The sequence below is a fragment of the Sus scrofa genome, chromosome 3 (genome assembly GCF_000003025.6).
Source record: "Sus scrofa isolate TJ Tabasco breed Duroc chromosome 3, Sscrofa11.1, whole genome shotgun sequence".
NCBI classification, from domain to species: Eukaryota; Metazoa; Chordata; class Mammalia; order Artiodactyla; family Suidae; genus Sus; species Sus scrofa.
Window position 1 is genome coordinate 47,534,924 of NC_010445.4, and position 16,028 is coordinate 47,550,951.

Consider the following 16,028-nt stretch of genomic DNA (forward strand, 5'->3'; position numbering starts at 1 on the left):
ATGTGTGTAACTTCTCCACTTCAACTTCTTCCTCAGGGAACTAGAGCTGGAGCTCAGACTGCCTGGCCAGGTGGTACTGGCAGCCTTGGGAGAAGCTCACCGACTCCAGCCCTTGAGGAGAAAAGGCTCCCCATCATCGCCACATGAGGAATAAAGACTTTTACTCTCCCTCACACCCTGGAGAGGGTGAAAACCAAGCTCCCCCATCCCCATCTCAAGTGAAGGTGACCCAACCTGCTAATCCACTGCCCACACTCTGAGAGGAAATACACCTCTCAGCTTTTCATCAATGGCTGAGCCACCACACTGCCTTAGAGAAACATGCAGCTGATGCTAAAAACTCGAGAGAAGGCAAAACTGTCACTGAGCAGTTAAAAACTCAGCACCTTGAAGAAAGAACAAAATGACAGATTCAAACAGTAACTCCCAAGCCAGGTTTAATAAGGAGGGGAAAAAAAGAGAAAAAAAGAAAAAAAATTCTTAAGAAGGTCCGGCAAAAGAATGTTCTGAAAAGAGAAAAGCACGAGCTCAGGTTATGTGGGAGTTTCCCTTAAGAACAGCAGCCACAGGATGGGGCTTAAAAATAACTGGGTTTGGAGTTCCCGTAGTGGCTCAGGGGAAGTGAATCCAACTAGTATCCACGAGGACGCAGGTTCGATCCCTGGCCTCAATCAGTGTAATAAGGATTCTCATTGTCATGAGCTGTGGTGTAGTTCGCACACACGGCTTGGGTCCGGCACTGTTATAGCTGTGGTATAAACCAACATGTGCAGTTCTGATTCTACCCCTAGCTGGGAACCTCCATATGCCTCAGGTGTGGTCCTGAAGAGACAAAAATAAATAAATAATAAAAATAACTGGGTTCAGGAACTCTCGAACAGAAAAATGTTTTCATTTTTAAAAATTACCCCCAATACCAAAAGGTATGGCAGAAAAATCTCAAAATTCCCTAAAACAGTGAGTGGTTCTTAACACTGGTGCCTATAACATTAATCCTACCAAAGGGTTCTGTAAATACCAGTGCCTGGTGTTACACCCAGAGAGCACAACATAATCAAGGTGTTTTTTTTTTTTCCTTTAAAAAGTTCCCAAGAGTTGAAAAGCAATGCTCTAAGGGAACAGGAGGGTGAATTTATACAGTAAAAGTATAAAGATGTGTGCATCAATTATCCACACCAACTTCACAATAACTGTGTTCCTACCCAGGAAGCCTCCACTCTGTGTCTGAGTTTAAGGAAAACATTACAAAATCTGAAGGAAATACAAGACAATGGCAATCACAGATAAAGGTGGGAAATAGAGAAGCAGGTGTTCCTCATTTTCTCTTAGTTTCCATACGAAATATTACACAACAGACATGGAGCGACTGATAGACCTGTGTGTGAATAGGACTTTCAGAAGAAAATAATCTGTAGAAAAAGTGGGACAAAAGAATACACAACATGAAATAAAAACAAAATGAACAGATGAAGAAAAAGTAATAAGAAGTTCCCATTCTGGCTCTGTGGTAAGGAGCCCAAGGCATCTATGAGGATCCCTGGCATCGCTCAGTGGCTTAAGGATCTGGCGTTGCCATGAGCTGTGGTGTAGGTCACAGATGTGGCTCAGATCCTGCGTTGCTGCAGGCTGTGGCTGTGGTGTAGGCCAGCAGCTGCAGCTCCAATTGGACTCCTTAGTCTGGGAACTTCCACACGTCTCGGGTGTGGCCTAAAAAAACCAAAAAAATTAAAAATAATAAAAAAATTTAAGAAACAGTCCATACAATGCCAGAAATAAGTTTAACATATACACGCACACACAACTGGTGAAATTGGTGACCTTTTTTAAAAAAGTTAATTTCTGTAAGCTCTTAAAAGAGACGAATGCAGGGTGCCAAAACAAGAAGTGTAGTCTACTTTTCAAAGAAAAGAAAATCATGGACATGGAGAATAGACTTGCGGTTGCCAAGTGGGAGGGAGTGGGAATCTGGGGTTAAAAGATGCACACTATTGCTTTTGGAGTGGATAAGCAATGAGATCCTGCTGTAGAGCACTGGGAACTCTATCTAGTCACTTATAATGGAGGACAAAGGAGGATAATGTGAGAAAAAGAATGTATAAATGTATGTGTGACTGGGTCACTTTGCTGTATAGTAGAAAATTGACAGAACACTGTAAACCAGCTATGATGGATAAAATAAAAATCATTACAAAATAAAAAAAAAGAAATGTAGTTTAAAAAATAGCTTGGTGAATATTCTCACTGAAAAAGGAGTGAATGGCAGCAAATAAGGCTCAGGACAAGCCACCCTCATGGGAGTTGAGTCTACCTACTCACCTTTTACTGGGCAACAGTGATAGGGTACTTCAAGAAAGTTACACTGGGTATCAAGCTATCTAACACATCAAGTTTTATTTGGTGCTTTGTTGAATGTTGCGGTGGGGGGACGATAACTGTACCTACTATACTGCTGTATATGCCAACTTATGATCCTGTGAGTTCAGGCCACTTAATAAATTAAAAATAAATTAGCAACCTGACATCCGTGAAGCTATGAGTTCCAACATAATGTGTTATCTGAAGGTAATTTCTAAAAGTTTTATATGCATTTCCGTGGCAGGAACTATGAAACAAATAAAGTTATGTGAGGGAAGAACACTATTCTGGATTAATCATGTAAGTATTGTATCTTCAATAAAGTATATTCCACAAATCAAGCACTGCATTCAATGTGGGTAGTGCTATAATCAAGATATAGGAAAGACAGTGTAAGAATGAGAAAATACAATATGCTAATAAACTTGAAAAGGATTATTTTGTACAAATTATCCAAAATGGATGAAAAGTAGAATAACCACTGGAAAAAGATGAGAAAGTTTACCAGTTCTAAATTAGCACAACCCTGATAATAAAAAATACAATCAAGGTTATTGCAAAAATAGAAAACTGCAAAATCATCTTAAAAATTATAGATGCACAAATCCTGAAATATTAGTAAATCAAAAGTATGATTAAAAGAACAAGGTTATGAGTTCCCAATGTGGCTCATCAGTTAATGAACCTGACTAGTATCTATGAGGATGGTTAAAGACAAGGCTCAGTTCCCGCGTTGCTATGGCTGTGGCTGACAGCTGCAGCTCCAACTTGACCCCTAGCCTTGGAACTTCCATATGCCAAAGGTGCGGGCCTAATAAAAATAAAACAACAAAGTTAAAACCAAGGTTATTCAAAAACTGTAGAGATGGTTCTGCATTTCAGGAGGGGCAGGATTTTCACCATGCCTTATGATGAATTAAAAGAAAATTCTCATGGTTATATTGATAAATATAAAAAAATAAGAGTAGGAGTTCCCGTTGTGGCAGAGCGGAAATGAATCTGACTAGGAGCTATGAGGTTGCCAGTTAGATCCCTGGCCTTGCTCAGGTTAGGTATCTTGCCAGGTTAAGGATCTGGCATTGCCATGAGCTGCAGTGTAGGTCACAGACACGGCTCAGATCTGGCATAGCTGTGGCTCTGGCACAGAACAGCAACAACAGCTCTGATTAGACCCCTAGCCTGGGAATCTCCCTATGCCGTGGGTGCAGCCCTAAAAAGACAAAAAAAAAAAAAAAAAAAAAAAAAGAGTAAAATATAAGCCCTTTCTTACTAAAGCACTTAAACAGCTGGCAGGCAAGGCTGGGAGGAAAGTGTCAGGTGAGGAACAAACTGGGACAAGGACTGGGTCTGTAGGTATACCCAGTTCTCTAATACCACAGTGTAACCTTGCCTCCTAATCTTACCTTTGGAGCCAAAAGCAAAATCCCCAGAATTACTGGATGCCAAATCTGCAAATGACAGTCCTGTGCTACTTCCAAATCCAAATGAAACTGTTGTGCTGTCCACTGGCAAAAGGAAAAGAGCACTTTACTATTTCATTTAATACATGCTGACATCAAAGCATTATTCACAATAGCCAGGACATGGAAACAACCCAAATGTCCATCAACAGATGACTGGATTCAGAAGATGTGGTATATATATATGTGTGCATATATATATATATATACACACACACAATGGAATACTACTTAGTCATAAAAAAGAATGACATAATGCCATTTGCAGCAACATGGATGGAACTAGAGAATCTCATCCTGAGTGAAATGAGCCAGAAAGACAAAGACAAATACCATATGATAGCACTTATAACTGGAATCTAATATCCAGCACAAATGAACATCTCCTCAGAAAAGAAAATCATGGACTTGGAGAAGAGACTTGTGGCTGACTGATGGGAGGGGGAGGGAGTGGGAGAGATCGGGAGCTTGGGCTTATCAGACACAACTTAGAATAGATTTACAAGGAGATCCTGCTGAGTAGCATTGAGAACTTTGTCTAGATACTCATGTTGCAACAGAACAAAGGGTGGGGAAAAAAAATGTAATTGCAATGTATACATGTAAGGATAACTTGATACCCTTGCTGTACAGTGGGAAAATAAAAATAAAATAAATAAATAAATAAATAAATATAAAAAAAAGAAAGGGAGTTTCTCAATCTATATTTAAAAGTCTAGTTTCTCACGTGGAACTGTATCTAGTCACTTGTAATGGAACATAACGGAGGGTAATGTTAGAAAAAGAATATGTATATATATGCATGACTGGGTCACTCCGCTATACAGCAGGAAATTGACAGAACACTGTAAATCAACTATAATGGAAAAAATAAAGTCATTAAAAAATAAAAAAGAAAATAGCCTATGTAGTAATGCATGCTAGGTTTTTGTAAACATATATCAAACTTTACCTTGGTTTTCAGAATCTGCATCGCTTTCCTTTTTAGTAGATAAATCCACAGGTTTGTCACCAGTTCCAGAAGAAAAAGGTGGTGAAGTAATAGATTTGGTGGTAAAATCTGGCTCTTCAGATTTACCCAAAAACGGTACAGTCACTTTAGCACCACCTGTACACACACTGTAAGCCATGCCAGTTATTTCCACATTCTGGGATTTCTGCAAAGAGGAAGTAACAAATAACTATGCCATTAAATGCTGACTGACACATGCTATTTTAAAAGAATTTGAGGGAGTTCCCATCGTGGCGCAGTGGTTAACGAATCCGACTAGGAACCATGAGGTTGCGGGTTCGGTCCCTGCCCTTGCTCAGTGGGTTAACGATCCGGCGTTGCCGTGAGCTGTGGTGTAGATTGCAGACGCGGCTCGGATCCCGCGTTGCTGTGGCTCTGGCGTAGGCCGGTGGCTACAGCTCCGATTCAACCCCTAGCCTGGGAACCTCCATATGCCGCGGGAGCGGCCCAAGAAATAACAACAACAACAACAACAAAAACAAAAAGACAAAAAAAATAAATAAATAAATAAAAGAGTTTGAGGGCTTGGAGTCCTGGCCAAGGTGGAGGAAGCATGCTTTTCTCTCCCACTCCACCTGTCCCCTACCTCAACCAACACTTTCAGCTGCACTGGATGGCAAGAGACACAGTGCCTCCAAGAAGCCTCAGGAGTTTCCGTCAGGGCACAGCAGCAACAAACCCAACTGGGATCCATGAGGATGGGGGTTCGATCCCTGGCTTCACTCAGTGGGTTAAGGATCTGGCGTTGCTGTGGGCTCTGGTGTAGGTTGCAGACAAGGCTCAGATCCCACGCTGCTGTGGCTCTGGCGTAGGCTGGCAGCTCCAGCTCCAGTTTGACCCCTAGCCTGGGAATTTCCATATGCTGTGGGTGTGGCCCTAAAAAAGACAACAACAAAAAAAAGAAGCCTCTGAACAAAGCAGAGGATTAAGAATCTCAAGGAAGCAATGTAAAGGCCGACCAGCAAGGAGCACTGGCTGAGAAGCAGGTGGCAGCCAGGCCTGTGAGGAGCCCATGGTCAAATGGCCTCCATGGCCAGCTCGTTGGGGGTTCCCAGGCCACAGCCAACTGCCACCAAGCAGGCCCACACTGGTGACCTGTCATTCACAGCTCCCTGCCCCCAGCCGACAATGCCAGGTCCAACCTCCTGAGCCACTTCTGCAAATGCAATTGGACAGGATACAAGCTCCTCCACAACCCTAAGGGCAATGACGGCTGGTGGAAACAGACTGTGCTGAGCAGTAGGGACTGCTGGGCAGAGGAACAAAGGTGTGTGTCCTGCCTGGGGCCCCATCACTGACCTGTTTCCTACCTGCCTACAGGTGGTGCTACAACAACGAAGTATGGAACCTGGAGGAAGAGGGTTTCTGGCAGGAACTGCTGGATGGAGGCAAGGTTGAAATTTGTGTCTCTGACTGTCCCCCAGTTTTAGAGAAAAAGAAAGCCCTTCACTATAGTGCATGGGCCTCAGATATAAAGACTAATGGAGAGACAGGCCAAGTGACCATTCGAAATTCTGGCCTCAATAGATTCAATTTCAGTCAACACAACATAAAATCCCCTCTGAAGACCCATCTCACTAGAAGATGTATTTATAGTAAATACATCTGTTTTTAACTTTAAAAAAAAAAAACAAAAAAACCCTCAAGATCTAAAGATAATCCGGTTGTCTTCTCCTGCCTCCCACCCACCAACCTACATCACCACCAGTGTACTAGAGCTGCCCAAAAAACTGGAGCTGCCAACGGCACAGACAAAAAAGGCTCCAAGAAATGTCAACATCTCTCCAGCTATGGGGTAGGGAATGTCATGAGATGATCGTGTGTTGAGTGACCAGAAAAACTTTGAAAAGCTGTTATAACAATGCTTCAAGAGGTAAAGACAAATACTCTAAAGATGAATGGAAAGACATTTCTCAAGCAAAAATATCTAGAGTATAAAAGTAAATCAAACGGGATTTAGAATTGAAAAATACTGTATCAGAAATAAAAAATTTTACAGGAGTTCCCGTCGTGGCGCAGTGGTTAACGAATCCGACTAGGAACCATGAGGTTGCGGGTTCGGTCCCTGCCCTTGCTCAGTGGGTTAATGATCCGGCATTGCCGTGAGCTGTGGTGTAGGTTGCAGACGCGGCTCGGATCCCGCGTTGCTGTGGCTCTGGCGTAGGCCGGTGGCTACAGCTCCGATTCGACCCCTAGCCTGGGAACCTCCATATGCCGCAGGAGCGGCCCAAGAAATAACAACAAGACAAAAAAAAAAAAAAAAAAAAAAAAAAAAAAAAAATTTTTACAGAATGCTTCAACCAACAGCAGAATACATGTTCCTCTCAAGCACACATGAAACATTTACATAGAAAGACCACATTCTAGGCCATAAAACACACCTCAGCAAACTGTTCAAAAGAACAGAGATCATACAAAGTATACTCTCAGTCCATAATAGAATTAAACTAGAAATCATTAACAGAAACACAGGTTGGAAAAACTCAAAATTTCTGGAGATTAAGCAACACAAATGTAAATAATATACATGTCAACAAGTCTCTGTTGAACAAACTGAAAATATTTTGAACTAAATAAAAATGAATTACAATTTATCAAAATGTGTGGAATGCAACAAAAGCAAGGAAGGGGAACTTTCAGTCCTGAACGTATACATTAAAAAGATCTAAAATCAATAAACTTCCACCTTAAGAAACTAGAGAAAGAAGAGCAGTATAAACCAAAAGCACGAAGAACAGAGAAATAATGAAAAGCAGAGTAGAGATTTCCTGTTGTGGCTCAGCAGGTTAAGAACCCGACTAGAATCTTTTTCTTTTAGGTTAAGGCCCTAAAAAGATAAAAAGAAAAGAAAAGCAGAGTAAAAATTAATAAAATAGGAAATTAATAGGGGAAAAAAAAATCAAAATTAAAAGCTGATTCTTTGAAAAGGTCAATAAAATTTGATAAACCTTTAGCCAAGCTCACCAAGAAAACAAGAAAGACGACACAAATTACTACATCCGAAATTAAACAGGAACTATCAACACTGATCCATGGTCATTAAAACAGGTAATAAGTTTTAATGAACTTCATGAATAGTACTATGCCCATAAATTTGATAATGTAAACGAAATGGACTTATTCCTCAAAAAACACAACCTACCAAAACTGACATAAGAAAGAGATACTATGAATAGACCTATAACCATTAAATAAAATGTAACAGTAATTAACATCCTTCAAAAAAAAGTTAAGAACCAGGCCCAGATGGTTTCAGTGGTGAAGTCTATCAAATATTTAAGAAAGAAATTCTACCATTCCTCTTTTCTGTGATCTAGAAAAGAGAAGCAGAAGGAAACATCCCTGACAGAGTACGTGAAATAAAAATTGATAGGACTAATAAACATGCTCGGCAACAATCTTTTCAATAACAGAACAAGCAGACAAAAAAATTAGCAAGAATATACTGGACTTGGACAATACTTAAAAACCTGTTTTCCATGCAAAAACAGCAGGTCTTTTCAAGTGAACAATGAACATCCACCAAGACAACCCTCGTTAATTCTAAAAGAAGTGAAATTACTCAAAATATGTTCACAGACAATAATGGAATTAAGCTAAAAATCAGTAACAGGATGCCATCTGGAAAGTCACCAAATATTTGGAAGCAAGATACTTCAATCTAGGGGGGCTCTTCTCCCCCTCCCAGCAGCCCTGGGAGCTATTTGCTTTCCTTTAATAATGACTTTGCTGGAGTTCCTGTCCTGGCTCAGTGGTTAACGAATCCAACTAGGAACCATGAGGTTGCAGGTTCAATCCCTGGCCTCAATCAGTGGGTTAAGGATCCAGCGCTGCTGTGAGCTATGGTGTAGTTCGCAGACATGGCTCAGATCTGGTGTTGCTGTGGCTCTGGCGTAGGCTGGCGGCTACAGCTCCGATTGGACCCCTAGCCTGGGAACCTCCATATGCCACGGGAGCAGCCTAGAAAAGGAAAAAAAAAAAAAAGATACTTCAATCTAATGCCTACATCAAAAAGAATGCCAAGGAAAATAAACACTTTAATTGAATGAAACTAAAAATACCACCTATTAAAGCTGATAATACCACCTTTAAGAACCACCTGAACAGCTCTTAGGGAGAAACTTAACGGCATTAAAAATGTGTATTTGAGAAGTTGCCACTGTGGCAAAAGCAGAAACAAATCTGACTAATAACCACGAAGTTAAGGGTTCAATCCCTGGCCCCGATCAGTGGGTTAAGGATCTGGCGTTGCCGAGAGCTGTGGTGCAGGTTGAAAACTTGGCTTGGATCCCAAGTTGCTGTGGGTGTGTAGGCCAACAGCTGTAGCTCCAATTCGACCCCTCGCCTGGGAGCCTCCATATGCCACAGGTGTGGTCCTAAAAAGTAAAAGAAAAAAAAATCTATATTAGAAATGAAGAACTGTCCTAGTCAGTAATGTAAGTTCCCACTTTAAGAAACTAGAAAAAGAGCAAAATAAACTAGAAACAATGTTCTTCAGTAGGTTAATGACAATGAAGGAACCATGGTACAGCCTCCCAGTGGAGCACCGGCCAGTGACAGAAGGGGACAGACAGTCACTACGCAGCTACCTGGGCCAGACCACAGGGGCCCAGTACATATGGCCACCTCAAAGGCTACGATCTGTACGATTTGCTTTGTGTTAGTCTGGAAAAGGCAAAAAAGGAGAAACAGAAAACAGATCAGCAGTTGCCAGAGGTTATGGGTGGGGGAGGATCTCAACACAAAGGGGTGGCAGGAAGGATTTCTTTGGGGTGTTGGGATTGTTTATATGCTGCCTGTGGTGGAGATTATAGGAGATTACAGGAGTTCAGGCATGTTTAAGAACTCACAGCAAACACATTCAACAAAGTGAATATCACTTATGTAAATTTAAAAAAATTAATACAAATGAAAAAAGTCATTATTTATTAATGACTAAAGCATAAAGAAAAGATAAGGCATTCTATTTCTGTCACATTATCGAGACTATCATAGCAGTATTAGTCATAATAACCAGAAGTGCAAACAACCCAAACAGATGGGTAAATAAAATGTGGTATATTGCTATGGTGGAGTATTATTTGGCCTTAAAAAAGGAATGAAATAGACATATGCTACAATGTGGATACACCTCAAAAATTTACTAAGTGTGGAGTTCCCTTGATCGCAGTGGATTAAGGATCTGGTGTTATCACTACTGGGGCTCGGGCGACAGCTATTGCATGGTTTCGACCCCTGGCCCCAAAACTTCCTTATGCCATAAGCTCAGCCTAAGTAGAGCCAAACACAAAGGGCCACATGTTTGTATGAAATGTCAGAAAAGGCAAATCTTCAGAGACAGAGCGAAAGTACATCAGTAGTTACCAGGTCTAGAGGAGATGGGAGGAAACAAGGAATGGGGGTGAGTACTAGAAGTAACAGGGCCTTTTGGGGATGCTGAAAATGTTCTAACATTGACTATGCTGAACACACTAAAAACCAAGTTGCACTTTTTAAAATCAGTGAATTGGGAGTTCCTGTCGTGGCTCAGTGGTTAACGAACCTGACCAGTATCCATGAGGATGCAGGTTTAATCCCTGGCCTCGCTCAGTGGGTTAAGGATCTGGTGCTGCCATGAGCTGTAGTGTAGGTTACAAACATGGCTTGGATCCTATGTCGCTGTGGCTGTGGTATACGCCTGCGGCTATAGCTGCAATTCAAACCCTAGCCTAGGAACCTCCGTATGACACAAGTGCAGCCCTAAAAAAACAAAAGACAAAAAGATAAAAATAAATAAAATCGGTGAATAGTATATGTGAATTATATCACAATACATGTTATTCCCAAAATGTAACCTAGATTCCCTGGGGGAGAGAAGTATCTTAGCTCCTAACACATCCTCCACCTAAGAGTCCATCAATGAAAACTCACATAGACAAAACAAATGGCATCTCCTTTGCACACACCTGAGAGTGCTCGTTCAGCGTGAGCACCTATGAATCCAGCACACTTAGGCATTCTGTGCAAGAGACGCCTAACTGAAACTTGCACAAAGTGTACAGAGGAGACGCTTATCCTAGGAGGAGATCAACCTATGTCATTATACAGCATGTTTCAGCTTTAATGGTTGTTAGGCTCTGTTTGACCTCAGGCTATCAAAGGGTGCTCTCCCACAAAATTACAATTCATTGTGGCAATTTTTTTTCACCTTTATAGTGATACAGCACATTTAGTTTCTGTACCAAAGGTATTTCTGGACAGCCCCTAGGACTACTATTTAATGAACATTATGATAGTATTATAGGACAGTATTACGGATAGTTTACAGAAAGATTTTAACTTATAACAGCCACTCGAATGAGATATTTCTACAGCTATAAACAGCACAGTTCACAAAATGACAAAAGATACTAAGTCCTGTGTGCACCACAGGTGGGAAAAGAATAAATGATGCATAACTCAGTCTGTGCATCAGCACCAAAATTATTTTCCAGTTAAGTTTTAAAAACAATAAGTTTCATTAAAGTTATGCACATAAAAGAGCAAGGCCATATTTAAAATGCATTGTTTCAATCTGCATAATCCAACTTTATATTAATATGATTTACTGCTTGTTTATTTTTTATTTATTTATTTATTTTGCTTTTTAGCGCCACACTTACGGCATATGGAAGTTTCCAAGCTAGGAGTCAAATTGGAGCTGCAGCTGCCGGCCTACACTTGAGCCACAGCAACACCAGATCTGAGCTGCATCTGCAGTCTATGCAACAGCTTGAGGGAAACCAGGGACTGAACCTGCATCCTCATGGATACTAGCTGGGTTCTTACCCACTGAACCATAACAGGAACTTCCACTAACTGCATGTTAAAGCCCCAGCAGCAACAATTAGGGAAGATGATGAACAGAAATTGCACACTGTATTCCCACTGAGTAAAAGGAAATTGTTGAATGATTTAAAATACCCTTTAGATGTAGCATAGGGAGGCCACTGATGGAAAATTTCAGACAGGACTTCCACAAGTTAGTCTCTCTGGTTACAAATGAAGTGATGTTTTTATGTCAGCTGACGGAATGAGCTACACGTGCACGGATGAATAAGCTGAAGCCCATGGAACAGCCAGCATATTTTAGGTGGACACCTAAAAAAGCAGGCCAGCTAGATGGGGAAGGACAGTAAACCCACTATGCTCAGACCATGGGAGGGATACCTCTCTACCCACACATCCTTTAAATAAAACCTGCATTTATAATTAACTCCAGGACTCCACTTTAACCATTTTCCCAACAATTATACAAAAAACAGTATTTCTTCTTTAAAAAAAAATTTTTTTTTTTCTTTATAGGAACACACCTGTGGCATATGGAAGTTCCCAGGCTAGGGGTCAAATCAGAGCTGTAGCTGCTGGCCTACACCACAGTCCCAGCAATGCCAGATCCAAGCTGCATCTGTGACCTATGCTATAACCACAGCAACACCAGATCCTTAACCCACTGAGTGAGGCCAGGGATTGAACCCTCATCCTCATGGATATTAGCTGGGTCCATAATCCACTGAGCCACAACAGGAACTCTCAAAACACAGTATATATTAAGGAGCAGGGAACTATTCTGAATATATGTCAGATTGTAAACAATTATAAGACAGGGACCTTGTCTTCCAATGTCTGTGCAACACAAATTAGGATATCAAGGTATCTGAGTTCCTATTACGGCACAGGAGAAACAAACCCGACTAGGAACCATGAGGTTGTGGGTTCGATCCCTGGCCTTGCTCAGTGGGTTAAGGATCTGGCGTTGCCATGAGCTGTGGTGTAGGTCACAGACATGGCCTGGATCCTGCATTGCTATGGCTGTGGTGTAGGCTGGTGGCTATAGCTCCGACTCGACCCCTAGCCTGGGAACCTCCATATGCCGCAGAAGAAGCCCTAAAAAGCAAAAAAAAACAAAAAAACAAACAAACAAAAAGCTATCAGGGTGTTGACAGCTAATCACTTGCACTAAGAAAGCAATCAAATTGTGAAGTTACTTGCAAGGCGAAGTATACAGGCCAGGGAAACTAGGTTTCAAATGCAGCTACTTTCCATCCACTCTGCCCACTCCAGGGTAAATGAACTTGCAGGAAAAATAAACCACCTAATATTGTTCTCTGCCTGACGATAGCCCTTTTCAGGGACACGTGCATGTCCACACTATCACCCCGACTCCCCAAACCCAGCATACACACAGGGGTGACGGGGTGGGCCTCTCTGATCCTCCTCGAAAAACAAAATCCCTCCTCCTCTGACTGGAGCTGCCGGAGCTGCTTGACCCACTTGCCTGTTATTACCACGTGCTAATTAGGAACACTCTACTGTGTCAACAAAGGCAAGTGAGCAGGAGGAAAATAATGGAGACAGTCTCACTTGAGCTTCCTGAACCTTGTGAAGCTCCGACTGAAAGTCCTCTCCATTCCCATTGTCCTCATCTGTGTCACTGCAGACTCCACAAAAGAACGTAGGTGGAAGCTTCAAGGTGTCTGCTTTTGCCTTCTCTTCAACTGTTGGTTTCTTTTCCCAAACAATAACGCATTCTTTCTCATTATCTGAAAATCCCGTAAAACACAAACAAAAGAAAATGAATATGAAGTAGATTAAATCCAATACTCTACAATACAGCCCTCAGTCATCTACAGACCAAAATGATACGACCTCAGATGCTAATGGGGCACAAGCGCCACCAGGAGCACAACATTTTGCATTTCACTTTATTTTTTAAATATTTTTTCTATTTTTTGCTTTTTAGGACCACACCAGCAGCATATGGAAGTTCCTAGACTAGGATGTGAACTGGAGCTGCAGCTGCTGGCCTACGCCACAGCCACAGCAACATGGAACCTGAGCGGCATTTGCAACCTACACTGCCGTTGGATCCTTAACCCACTGAGCGAGGCCAGGAATTGAACCCATGTCCTCAAGGATACACTGAGTTTGTTACTGCTGAGCCAGAATGGGAATTCCCAATTTTTTTTAATACATTAAATTACCATGGCAAAACTGGGGTAATTACAGAGATGCCCAGATTGGGACACTCCTTTTATTTATTTATTTATTTTTTTGTCTTTTTGCCATTTCTTGGGCCGCTCCCTCGGCATATGGAGGTTCCCAGGCTAGGGGTCTCATCAGAGCTACAGCTGCCAGCCTATGCCAGAGCCACAGCAACACGGGATCCAAGCCGCATCTGCGACCTGCACCACCAACTCAAGGCAACGCCGGATCCTTAACCCACTGAACAAGGCCAGGGATCAAACCCGCAACCTCATGGTTCCTAGTCGGATTTGTTAACCACTGCACCACGACGGGAACTCCGGGACACTCCTTTTAAACAGAAGATTTGAAAAAAACAATTATAGGAGTTCTCTAGTGGCACAGTGGTTTAAGGATCCAGCATTGTCACCACAGCAACTCAAGTCAATGCTGTGGCCTGAGTTTGATCCCTGGCCTAGGAATTCCATGCCACAAGTACAGCCAAAAGAAAATTTAAAAACACTGTAATTAGTAATTTTAATGTTACATACCTGTGAGACTTTGTTCTGATGGTCTACATTTTTCTGAATCATCCAGATATAGTTTTCCGTTAAGTTTCTTGACAGCTGTGTCGAAATCTTCATCTTAAAGTATAATATATTTTATTAAATAAATGAATTTCTAGTGTATTTCAGGAGATTTTCTAGCCAGGAATCAAGGGTTCCTCTCCAACTTCCCACTTTCCCTTGCTCCTACATCCAAATAGCAACCAATTTTGCCAATTCTATACAAACGCCTCTCTGCTCTTGTCTGAGCTGCTCCACTACTTTAGCTCCTCTTCCTTCTCCACTTTCCACAACCCAGTCCTCTACCCCATGGCCCAACTGTCCTACTCAAATTACTCCGAGCACAAGATTCCTCTGCTTGAAAACTCTGACACAGCCCACAAAGCAAGCCCCAGTCAGAGGCTATCTCTGCCTCACCACCATCCCACTCCTCTCATTCCCCAGGGAAATTAGGGTTGTCTTCAGTTCCCTCAGAACGCCTGCCCTGTTCAGAGCAGCACTCCAGGAAAACCTCTTTCAATCACTACATGCGCTGATTATTCACACATGCATTCACCTGCAAGTAGAGCAGGGGTGGGCTCTCGGAAGCAGGCTTGAAAGGATTTCATCACCCTGTCCACTAAGATGGAGCATGAACAGAATGCTTTAAAGCAAGAAAAAGCTTACCATCCTCTTCCTCTTCGCTGACGTATCCTGGCCGGTTCTTATAGCAGAAGAAAGTGGGAGGAAGCTGAAGTCTGATTGCAAGAGCTTTTTGCTCAGGAGTTGGGGTCAACTCATATACAATGAGAACATCATCATCCGAGGGAAGGTCTTCAGGCTTTTTCTTCTCTTCCGCTGTAAGGTAAATCCAAAAAAAAGTTGTCAAAGATATTAAGTATTAGTTAGCATCAACACTCTAAAAATAAGTATCATAGAACATAATATTCAGGTTAAAAGAGCATGCTGACAAGAGTTCCTTGGTGGCGTAGCAGTTTAGGGTTCTGAGTTTCCAGTGCTGTGGCATGGGTTCCATCCCTGGCCTTGGAACTTCCACATAATTCAGTGTGGACACTGCTCATGATAAAATGTGAATTAGAATTAGAAGCCTGATTTAATGCTCTATTAAAAATGCTTAGTACACATAGAATCTACTTAAAAAACAAGCAAAAAGTCCTGCTTTTACTTACTGATCATTGAAAAAAATTAACAGCTATAAATTCAAAACATAGATAAAAAGTGCTGCCATAACCAGATGTGGCATACTAAGCGGTTTAGCCAAATATCCATGCATTTGCGACAACTGAAAAAAAAAATTCAATCATAAGAAAAGATTAGTATAAATATAAAACTAACACAAAGCCAACCTTGATGAGAGCCTTAACAACTGCCACGGAAGGCAAGTGATTAGAGTTAACATCCCATTTTTCATATTTCCAAGCCGGGTAATAGATTAAATTAAATTAAAATGGGTGTCTTCTAGGTAAGAACCTAAGACAATTTGTATTAGCTGAAACACCAACAAAAAGACAAAAGATAGAGAGAAAAGTAACTCTTCATAGAATATGCTCTGGCCTACAAAGGGCGTCTGGCTAAAGGAATGAGAAAGTATGCAAGCCATGAAGTTTGCATCACCTTGGCACTGTCCAATCTGGCAGGCCGGCCACCCCTGAC

The 16,028-nt window shown here is 41.6% G+C and overlaps 1 protein-coding gene across 5 annotated transcripts in view; it reads right to left on the bottom strand.

The window, feature by feature from the left end:
- The window catches only part of LOC100511376 (E3 SUMO-protein ligase RanBP2), a 69,967-nt gene that overhangs the window by 3,562 nt on the left and 50,377 nt on the right, over positions 1–16,028 (bottom strand). For 3 of the 5 annotated variants that reach the window (XM_021087106.1, XM_013995882.2, XM_013995880.2), the window contains 5 exons: positions 15,042–15,212; positions 14,361–14,453; positions 13,210–13,397; positions 4,768–4,972; positions 3,759–3,860 (listed from right to left, as the gene is read on the bottom strand). In XM_021087106.1, the coding sequence (XP_020942765.1) occupies positions 3,759–3,860; positions 4,768–4,972; positions 13,210–13,397; positions 14,361–14,453; positions 15,042–15,212 (759 nt within the window). The remainder of the gene's footprint in view (positions 1–3,758; positions 3,861–4,767; positions 4,973–13,209; positions 13,398–14,360; positions 14,454–15,041; positions 15,213–16,028) is intronic. The other 2 variants (XM_013995883.2, XM_005662337.3) reach the window with 1 other exon arrangement.